Raw genomic sequence first — 11,448 nt, 5'->3', positions numbered from 1 at the left:
TGACTGTGTCCTATTCTCTCCTTTCAGATGAATGGAACAAAATCACAGTCATTGTGTTACAGTTGTAGATTTGCTTACAACAGATTACCTAATGTAAAACGCAATTGCAACAGCCTGTTGGTTTTCCTTTCAGCTCTTTGTATGCATCACTAAACAATACATTTGTAGTCATCATTAATTCTACACAAACACACCCAACCTCTTGCCCAAAATAGGGTGAGTGTGAGAGGGATAGCGTGTGTTCCCATGTCAGGAGAGTTTGACAATTTGGCTTATGTGACGTCCTACGTGTACCTCCTACATACTCCTGTGTGACCTAGAAGAGCCTCCCAATGACCTGATTTCCATACATAGCTTCTGGCCTGAGGAGGCCCAACCCTTGCAAGGACTTGTCACACGGGTGTATAGTAGACACTGGGTACTCACTCAAGGTATATGGGTTGATAGACAGGCAAAATGTTGCAACAACCCTCTTTTACAGTGAGAGACACAGATGAGTGTCATACGTAGGTGAGCACAGTTATTGGAATTCATCCCTTGTAACCATTATACAATTGTTTTGTCCCGTAGACTTGGACCTGCTATAAATATGTAACACTTAAACCCAGCCTTCAAAATCTAGAACAAGAGGTTCTATAATAAGTCACAGACTCACAGTGTATACTGTTATAACTGTACTATTACCACATATTATAATCATGCTCTGATGTAAAACATGGAAGCTGAAATCAGACACAGGCGAGACTTATTTATTGTCCTCATAAAGGTTTGTTGTTTGAGGTCTGGTCTGAGGTGCTGCTCTCGTCTCTGAAAACAGAAGATATACTCCTATAATTGTGTAAAATGAGGGCAGATCTCCTTACGTGTCCTGAAATAAACTGCCACTGTCAGACGGCTTGGAGAGAGCTCCATGGCAATGGCAAATGCAATTACTCCAAACGACCCAGACACTGTGTACAAATGGAGAGCCCATGATCAGAAAGGATGCAGCACATTGACACCTAGTGGTATGATAGCAGGAAATGGTTTATAAATCCGGTCTTTGTGGTTTCTAGTGTAATATGTTAGGACTTGCACTATTGTTGTTCTATGTTCACAGCCAAGTTAACATTAGGTAACATTTGCAATGGTAAAATTAGGTCAGGTTTAGGGGCATGTCATTTGAGTATCTTATCAAACAACAGAGACAACATGAAACACATAGATACTGAGTGAGAAAATACTGTTAATAACAGACCTACATCTTGACAGTGGCTGACTAAAGTGCCCCAAAACAAAACAAATCATATTTACATATGGGCCACCACAGTGACCCAGTTAGGGATGGGGTTTATTGAGAGTGCAAAGTTATTTAATGCAATAAAGTAAAAGGTATTTCACTTTATGATCTATGGTCAATAATCCTGAACCCTAAATATACCACAACAAATATATAAAGGGAATAAGCTATAGGGACCTTTTTACCATCTTGAGCACATATGTGAGAAATAACTACAGCACACAATTTATTCATATAACGACACTGGCTGGAGAGGCCTGCAATACACATACAATAAACTAAATACTCTCTAGTAAGATTAAACTGTATTTTTCACAATTTACAGCCTTGGGTTATGAGTAGAGGCCCTTTTAACCTTGCACTGTAACTGTGTGAGTTGTTAATTTTAACACATAACAGCTGTCCAAACTACAGCCTTCCCTTTCTCCCCCAACCGCCTGTGGAGCGAATTACCCAGCAGGCAGAAGGAACCAAGCCAGCAATCAAGAAGTCCAGAATGGCGACTCTCTTTGACCAGAGAGGGAAACGAATGGCCAAAACAACAATGTGTGCGTGGTGATGGTGTGGTGATGGCCCCGTCCCCAATCATAGTTTCATGGGTGGGTCAGGAATGGACACTCTTCCTGCTGTTCTCACGATTGACCCCAATTTCAACAACTCGGCCTGCAGGTTTTGATCTATGTATTGTCACACAGCGTGAAACCTGAGGATTTGGGAGGGGAGAGGGGGATGGTGATACGTGGGCCCTTTGTTAGCAAGTAACTGCTGATAGTCATTTGCCGAAACTTGCGAAAGCCTGTTGCAGCTGCTCTCTTCCTTCCACATGAATCACCACCCACCCACTACTACAGGAAATCCGGTAAAATGTTGTTTCTTTTTTTCAAATAAGAGATCAGCCATATTATATCCGTAAAAAAATATATATAAAAAATATATATATATATATATATATATATATATATATATATATATATATATACACACAAGCCACTATAAATATATTAAGAAATGCTGTTATATTCAGGAATAGACCTTACACATATCATGGCTGCTACCGAGTTGGTATTGTGATGACATCTGAGATTACATAATACTGAACCATTGAGTAGCAAAGCATATCATAATCTCAGCAGGAATTCATCTCTCTGACTGATTTTCTCTCACAAACTAGGTTTCCATCCAATTGGCAACAGATTTTCATGCGAATATTCTCAAATACCAATATAAACAATATGTGGATTTTCCCACGAGTTGTGTTTCCATCAAATTAACTTTTTGATAAAAGGCTGTGCGTGATGTCGTAATGCACATAAAAATAACTTTTGCTGTTAAATACTATTTAAATGGATTTCCATCGCATTTCCAACTTTACTGATGGTTTTGTCACAACACATTTTGCTTTATATAGCGAATGTGCCCACTCTGGTCGTGGCACGTGCACTCTAGCCAACAGCTCTATACTCGCATAAAAAGGTTGGATGGAAACCTGCTTAGTGTAGTACGCTACTCAAATTATTATCCCTACAGGTCTACATATCATGAAATATTTTGTAAATTGTTCATTCGGAAACCCAGCATTAGCTTTTGCCGAAGCAGCAGCTATTGAATGTCAGCTTTGAAGGACAAATACATGTCGATTTGTTTTATTTGAATCTAAAGTGTGGTTTTCTTGTTGTTTTTACCACTTCTTCATGGAAATACCCTCAACAAAGGAAGCATAGGGCGGGAGGTTTGTCTTTTGACGTCAACAGTCTGGCAACAGACATGAATGCGTCTGTGTATCGCCTCTCCGATTGGTCCTTCGGTCACAGCGCTATTGTGTGATTGGTCAGAACTCAGCTAGCAGAGCTACATATACCTGCTCGAGCTTCCATTTTGTTGCAAATCAGACAGTCGAGAGGTAAAGACTCATCTTTTACACCGTATGAGGTCCACACATTTGTAGATATAGCAATTTATACATTCTCCATCCAGAGATTTCAGACGTCAATTCAACAATCTCTGACAAAGGGCTTTTACCAACCAAGCCTGAGGAAGTCGGTAAGAGCCGGAGTTTTTAGCTAAATTAATGTAGCTAGAATTTGTGACGCCATATGAGTGATGTTCTTTGTTTTGTTGCCAGAGGAGTGACCTAGATAGACCGCTATTTACCTACAATGAGAATAAGAACCCTGAATACATCTAACTTTAGTAGAGTAATGTTAACAAGCACAATTTACGGTTAACCTAGGCGTATTTTACCAATTTCTGCAGCTAATCGACCGCGTTTTCTTCACCAAGCTAGTTAACGACGTTAGCATTCTTCGACGCCTGTGAAAAAAATAGATTATTCGCTGTTTACGTGGTGGCTTTACATAGCTAAACATTGACGCTAGCTAACTACTTGCTTTATTTTTCAGTAAACGAATATTCATTGTTTTACTACCAGTTATATGAATTTTACCAGACAGTTGCTGCCTGAATGTAGTTATCTCGCTGGCTAACATTAGCTGGCTTTGTGACGATGCATATTTGTCACACGAAAGCTGGCCACCATTCTCTGTTTGTAGCAACAGTTTACATACTTGTTATCGAACACTCTACGCGAGCAGTATTGTGCTATTGTACCTGGAGTATAACCATTTTTAAAAATGTATTTATATATTATAGATCGGCTTCTTGGAGCATTTTCGTGCGCTGAGGTGAATTGATGTTCTACTCGGCTTCACGGGAAAACGACGCTCATTGGCACATGACAACTCCAGATCTTGCTGGACCTAAAAGTGCAGCGAGAAGTAGACCGAAGACTACTTCGAGGACCTGGAGCCCAATTGGAAAGGAGAAATTAAGAAGGAAACATCTCTGCACATTCAACTTTCTAACAACAAAGAGGTAGGCAATGGCTGCTACACTGTTTTTGCTATCAGGTGGGGGAAGGGCTGAGCTTTTGCACGTAGCCCAATTGAGATCATTGAAGTAGATTCAGATATGCACATTTGTTCCAGCAGTTCTGTTAATTATATTTTGCCCGTCTTAAGTATTGAGCATATACATATATTTTTTTTTTTGAGCCATACTGTTAAAACGGGTTTGTCAGCGGGGGACACTTGTCATTTGAATTGTGAGGCGGCAGGTGACGTTAGCCTAGCATTAAGAGCGTTGGGCAAGTAACAAAGGTCTCTGGTTCAAATCCCTGAGCGGACTAGGGGAAAAATCGGTATGTGCCCTTGAGCAAGGCACTTGTCAGTTCTGGATAAGAGTGTCTGCAAAATGACACTAATGTAAATGTTAGAAATTAATTGCTTCAATGTTCTTAGGTTTGTTAATTTAAATGTCTTCCTCCTTCAGGTGACACACAGTGTGAAAAGTACAGCATGGGAGGCGGAGAGAGGTACAACATTCCAGTGTCCCACCCAGAGCGCCCATTGCCCAAGAAGAACCATCAGCTGGGCCGGGCTAAGCAGAGAGTTGTACGCGATCAGAATGGAGTGACAACAGTACCATCCTCAGGGGCGGCGGGAGGTCCTCACCAACATGGCCACCGCAAGGGCGTAGCCTACCCCTGGTTTCCAGAGGCGCGGCTGGCCGCGTCGGCTGAGAAGAATAACGCTTCTGTCCGTTTTGCCAACGCCTACGATCAGAATTGGGAGGGCGCTGTGTCCCACCTGAACACACTTCTAGCCGCCCAGTGTGGCGGCCCGAGCTATGCCGGGGCCAAGTTCAGCGAGCCACCCTCCCCCAGCGTGCTGCCCAAGCCCCCCAGCCACTGGGTCCCCATGGGTACCCGTGACAGCAGGGAGATGATGGCCTTCCAGCTGAAGAGCCTCCTCAAGGTACATGCCTAGAGATGGACTCCCATAACCTGACCTTTCAAGGCCAACGTGTGAACGAATGCCCCTCTGAAGGCTCCTGCCTGCCTGGAACGCCCCAGCGCTGTAATACACTTTTAGCTATTTTTTAGATAGAGGTCTTCGAAGGGTGGGAGGCATGTTGCAGGTAGATCTCTGCTGCAAATGTTAGTCACCCTTTATTTGTTTAAAATTTTGGAAACCATATATTACAGCGCTGTAGCCTTGTCGGTGGGGGAGAATGCTCTCATTGGAGTCTGTTTTCTGTCACTAACGATGAACTGGATATCCTTCGTATTCATGCTCTGTTCTTTTTTTAAAGTTTTTTTTGGTTGGCCATTATAGCAAGTCTGTGGGCTTTTCTTCCCAAACTGTAGGGTTGACTACTGTTAGTATACACTTAATGCAGTGTCATTTACAGTCCATTTCTGTGGACAGGTAATTCTTACTTTGGCACGTTAAGTTCTGTTAATTATTAAGGAGTTCACCTCTGACAACCTGGTGCTGCCTGAAGCACAACCTACAATTGTAGGATTTCTTTGGTTTGACTTATTATTTTACCTCTGGTTTTTGAGGGATTTAAAAGCCACTCTATGTGCTGCAGGGAAACCAGAGCTATCTTTCAGGAGGGAATCCGCTGTAGTAGTGAGTACAGGTCACAAGTATAACCTCAAACTGCAGTGTAATATGAGGCCATGGCACACAGGCCTTGAACGTTCAACTCCTGTACTTTTTTATTGCGCTGTGCGCACTGCACTATGGGAGTTGTGCTGGTCCAAGGCCTGCAGCTCTATCATACCATTATTTTGTCTATTTGTGATGTAGTTGATCAAACATTGAGTCAGTTTTGTCTTAACCAAAGCAATGTATTTAGCTGTGATTTTTCGCCATATCTCCCTTGCCTCTCTGACGTGGTTATCAGTGCCATATCAACCACGTTGGCTTGAGTGGCACAGGGAATTTGGTCCTCTGGGTCACTTTTTCAATGCAATCAGTACTGTTATTAGCCACTTTCAAACTATCTCCTTACCTACTGAAGCCCCACGTGGTAAACAATGCGGAAGAGGGCCATTCAACTGGGACTGTAATAGTTTCACAACCTCTATCTCCTATGTCATGGCCCTGTTTGCTGTGTGGCAGTTTCTTATGAGGGGGTGCAAAGTTGAGAGAAGTGCGTCACGTGGCAGAGGACTGTAGGCGCAAGGCCAGTGGATCTGTTTACATTTAAAATGTCTCCAGCAGCAATCTCCAGATACTCACTGCCTCCTGCACCCTACTCTTCTTAAACTGCAATCAAAATTGTTTTCATAAGTTACAGGCTGAGATGCCCTTTTATCAGTGGGTGGTTAATTGACTATCTCCCTCTAGGTTCTAATTTGAGGGGAGGCGGTCTTTTATTTTCTTTGCAGAATGGGAACTGTAATGGCCATCTTAGAGACGACAAAAGGGAGCTCACGAGCTTGAAATCAGTTAAAGAAAAAGAGCCATGTATATAATGAAATGTATAAAAATACTTGTAGCATATGTACATTTTGCAGGGTGACTTTAAACCTGCTTGATAAAGTATTTTTTAGTAATACACTGAATGTATAAGTCATGCTAAGGACATGTCTTGACTTCAAATACTGAATATTTTTGTAGAAAAGAAATCTGCCTATAGCATTTGTCAATACCCCTGCACTGTGTAATATTGCCAGTGATGTTGCACATATTTTTTTATTTTATTTTGTATTATGCACAGTGTAGGGTAAAAAAATGCAGTGTGCAAAAAATTCAACTTAAATTTGACCTTTCTGAGGAGACTTCGATATGTATGAATTGTTTTAATTTCCAGATGCGCTACAGCCTGAAATGTATTTACTGAGACAACCACTGGGGGCTGGTTTCCCATATACAGATTGACCCGTACCTGGATTAAAACAACTATTTCAAAAGATAATCTCCATTGAATTTCGTTTTTTAATCCAGGACTACTTATGATCTGTGTCTGGAAAACGTGCCCTGAATTTTGAGTTTGTCAACTTGATTGTGACTACATTTTAACCCAACATTGAAAAATTCTGTTGTTGAACCAACATTGATTTATATTTTTTGATTAGGTAATGTTTGACCAAAAATGTATATCTTCAAACCACCTTCAATTATCTGCTGTTCTTCCGCCAGAAAATAATTGAATTTGGCCCCATGTTATTGTGAAACTGTTTTCATCTGCTTTTATTTTGATATTCTGCGAGTTATGTATTGCCATATTTTTTTTTGTTTTGTTTACAGAAATGTGTCCTGTTGGTTTTTGCTAATGATTCATACATGTAGAAGTCTCAAGGCTTTCAAAACAAATTGGCTTTAAATTTGTCCCATGTGTTACTGTCACCAATGAATATGAAATTATGCCACATGTCCAGACTTGATTGAATTCGACTTTATAAAAAAAAAAAAGAACTCCAAAGCACTGCTTTAATTGGTCTAAACAAAAAGTAACCCCAACAATTAAAATCCCTTCCCTTTCCCCCCTACTTTGTGTCTGTCTTTTCCTGAATGCACTCATTATTCCAAACCATTTCCTACATTTAGTACAGCATCCTGTATTCGTTAGAAACAGTTAGCCATGGTTATATTGATAATTGCACATACTCATAGAACATTGATATCCACAGCAAGAAAGCGAAGGTAACTAGCACTCCTGTCATCATGAAGTGCTTTGATAGGCTAGTTAAGGATCACGTCACCCTAGACCCACTGCGATTTGCATACAGCCCCAATAGATCCATCTGGATGAGGAATACCTATATAAGAATGTTTTTATTGTATTTAATTGGCTACAGCTCAGCCTTCAATGCCATAGTACCCTCCACGCTCAGGGCCCAGATGGTGAAGGTAGGCAACAACTCCACTATGCTGATCGGGCCCCACAAGGGTGCCTGCTCAGACCCCTCCTGTACTTCCTGTTCACCCATGACAGCGTGGCCATGCACGCCTCCGACTCAATCAAGTTTGCAGACGACACAAGTGGTAGGCCTGATTACCAACAATGACGAGACAGCCTACAGGGAGGAGGTGAGGGCTCTGGTAGTGTGGTGCCAGGAAAATAACGTCTACAAAACGAAGGAGCTGATCATGGACAGCAGACGGAACACGCCCGCATCAACGAGGCAGCCGTGGAGAAGGTGAAAGCTTCCAAGTTCCTCGGCGTACACATCACTGACAATCTGAAATGGTCTGCCCACAGAGACTGGAGCATCATGTCAGGCTGTATCACGGTACGGCAACTGCACCGTCCACAACCGCAGGGCTCTCCAGAGGGTGATGCGGTCTGCCCAACGACTCCCGGGGGGCACACTGCATGCCCTCCAGGACATCTACAGCACCCTATGTCACAGGAAGATCAACAAGGACCTCAGCCACCCGAGCCACGGCCTGTTCACACCGCCATCATCCAGAAGACGAGGTCCATACAGGTGCATCAAAGCTGAACCCGAGAGACTGAAAAACAGCTACAGTGGGGAGAACAAGTATTTGATACACTGCCGATTTTGCAGGTTTTCCTACTTACAAAGCATGTAGAGGTCTGTAATTTTTATCATAGGTACACTTCAACTGTGAGAGACGGAATCTAAAACAAAAATCCAGGTTCAGCTTGAGGTGGTGATCCGACATCCACACTGATATGTCTGCCAGACATGCAGGGATGCGATTCGCCACCTGGTTATCAGAAGGGGGAAAGGAGAAAATTAATTGTGTGACGTAGATGTAATGTAAATGCTGGCTAGGGACGGCACGCTCAAGAGTTTTGGAGAGAAAGAAAGAAGGGATACTGGTCTGTAGTTGTTGACATCGGAGGGATCGAGTGTAGGTTTTTTGAGGAGGGGTGCAACTCTCGCTCTCTTGAAGAAGGAAGGGACATGGCCAGCGGTCAAGGATGAGTTGATGAGCGAGGTGAGGTAAGAGAGGAGAGGATAGGGTCAAGCGGGCAGGTTGTTGGGCGGCCGTCACGAGTCGCAAGATTTCATCTGGAGAGAGAGGGGAGAAAGATGTCAAAGCATAGGGTAGGGCAGTGTGAGCAGGACCAGTGGTGTCATTTGACTTAATAAATGAGGATCGGATGTCGTCAACCTTCTTTTCAAAATGGTTGACGAAGTCATCCACAGAGAGGGAGGGGGAGGAGAAGGAGGATTCAGCAGGGAGGAGAAGGTGGCAAAGAGCTTCTTAGGGTTAGAGGCAGAGGCTTGAAATTTAGAGTGGTAGAAAGTGGCGTTAGCAGCAGAAACAGAGGAAGATAATGTAGAGAGGAGGGAGTGAAAAGATGACAGGTCCGCAGGGAGTCTAGTTTTCCTCCATTTCCGCTCGGCTGCCCGGAGCCCTCTTCTGTGAGCTCACAATGAGTCGTCAAGTCACGGAGCAGGAGGGGAGGACCGAGCAGGCCGGGAGGACAGGGGACATAGTCAAAAGATGCAGAAAGGTAGGAGAGGAGGGTTGAGGAGGCAGAATCAGGAGATCGGAGGGAGAAGGATTTAGCAGAGGGAAGAGATGATAGGATGGAAGAGGAGAGAGTAGCGGGAGAGAGAGAGTGAAGGTTGCGACGGCACATTACCATCTGAGTAGGGGCAGAGTGAGTAGTGTTGGAGGAGAGCGAGAGAGAAAAGGATACAAAGTAGTGGTTGGAGACTTGGAGGGGAGTTGCAGTGAGATTAGTAGAAGAAAAGCATCTAGTAAAGATGAGGTCAAGCGTATTGCCTGCCTTGTGAGTAGGGGGGACGGTGAGAGGGTGAGGTCAAAAGAGGAAAGGAGTGGAAAGAAGGAGGCAGAGAGAAATGAGTCAAAGGTAGACGTAAGGAGGTTAAAGTCACCCAGAACTGTGAGGGGTGAGCCATCCTCAGGAAAGGAATTTATCAAGGCGTCAAGCTCATTGATGAACTCTCCAAGGGAACCCGGAGGGCGATAAATGACAAGGATGTTAAGCTTGAATGTGACAGCATTCAGCACACAGCCAGTGCAACTAAGGAGTGGCTCCGTAAGAAGCATCTCAAGGTCCTGGAGTGGCCTAGCCAGTCTCCAGACCTGAACCCAATAGAAAATCTTTGGAGGGAGCTGAAAGTCCGTATTGCCCAGTGACAGCCCCGAAACCTGAAGGATCTGGAGAAGGTCTGTATGGAGGAGTGGGCCAAAATCCCTGCTGCAGTGTGTGCAAACCTGGTCAAGACCTACAGGAAACGAATTATCTCTGTAATTGCAAACAAAGGTTTCTGTACCAAATATTAAGTTCTGCTTTTCTGATGTATCAAATACTTATGTCATGCAATAAAATGCAAATTAATTACTTAAAAATCATACAATGTGATTTTCTGGATTTTACAGACCTCTACATGCTTTGTAAGTAGGAAAACCTGCAAAATCGGCAGTGTATCAAATACTTGTTCTCCCCATTGTATATACACACATACATATACACACAAACTCCGGACTCCAACAGTGCTCGTCCTAAAATGTCTTACTTCCATTATTTTTATTTTAGATGTGTATTGTTATACAGTTGAAGTCGGAAGTTTACATACACCTTAGCCAAAAACATTTAAACTCAGTTTTTCACAATTCCTGACAATTAATCCTAGTAAAAATTCCCTGTCTTAGGTCAGTTAGGATCACCACTTTATTTTAAGAATGTGAAATGTCAGAATAATAGTAGAGAGAATGATTTATTTCAGCTTTTATTTATTTCATCACATTCCCAGTGGTTCAGAAGTTTACATACACTCAATTAGTATTTGGTAGCATTGCCTTTAAATTATTTAACTTGGGTCAAACGTTTCGGGTAGCCTTCCACAAGCTTCCCACAATAAGTTGGGTGAATTTTGGCCCATTCCTCCTGACAGAGCTGGTGTAACTGAGTCAGGTTTGTAGGCCTCCTTGCTCGCACATGCTTTTTCAGTTCTCCCCACACATTTTCTATAGGATTGAGGTCAGGGCTTTGTGATGGCCACTCCAATACCTTGACTTTGTTGTCCTTAAGCCATTTTGCCACAACTTTGGAAGTACAGGCATGGTCAAAAGTTTTGAGAATGACACAAATACTAATTTTCACAAAGTCTGCTGCCTCAGTTTTGATGATGGCAATTTGCATATACTCCAGAATGTCATGAAGAGTGATCAGATGAATTGCAATTAATTGCAAAGTCTCTCTTTGCCATGAAAATGAACTTATCCCCAAAAAACATTTCCACTGCATTTCAGCCCTGCCACAAAAGGACCAGCTGACATCATGTCAGTGATTCTCTCGTTAACACAGGTGAGAGTGTTGACGAGGACAAGGCTGGAGATCACTCTGTCATGCTGATTGAGTTAGAATAA

At 42.9% G+C, this 11,448-nt stretch overlaps 1 protein-coding gene across 1 annotated transcript; it reads left to right on the top strand.

Annotated features, from left to right (window-relative positions):
• Positions 1–3,159: 3,159 nt before the first annotated feature.
• Positions 3,160–7,619, top strand: LOC311139870 (proline-rich nuclear receptor coactivator 2). The gene is made up of 3 exons (XM_084174860.1): positions 3,160–3,319; positions 3,929–4,150; positions 4,607–7,619. Exon 3 carries the CDS (start codon positions 4,633–4,635, stop codon positions 5,101–5,103), a length of 471 nt encoding a protein of 156 aa, XP_084030986.1. The 5' UTR covers positions 3,160–3,319; positions 3,929–4,150; positions 4,607–4,632; the 3' UTR covers positions 5,104–7,619.
• The last annotated feature ends 3,829 nt before the right edge of the window (positions 7,620–11,448 follow it).

This window comes from Coregonus lavaretus (genome assembly GCF_964263955.1).
Source record: "Coregonus lavaretus genome assembly, chromosome: 13".
NCBI classification, from domain to species: domain Eukaryota; kingdom Metazoa; phylum Chordata; class Actinopteri; order Salmoniformes; family Salmonidae; genus Coregonus; species Coregonus lavaretus.
This window is presented reverse-complemented; position numbering and strand designations above follow the sequence as displayed.

Coding starts and splice junctions, on each gene's coding strand:
- LOC311139870 (XM_084174860.1), top strand. CDS start 4,633: ATGGGAGGCGGAGAGAGGTACAACATTCCAGTGTCCCACCCAGAGCGC.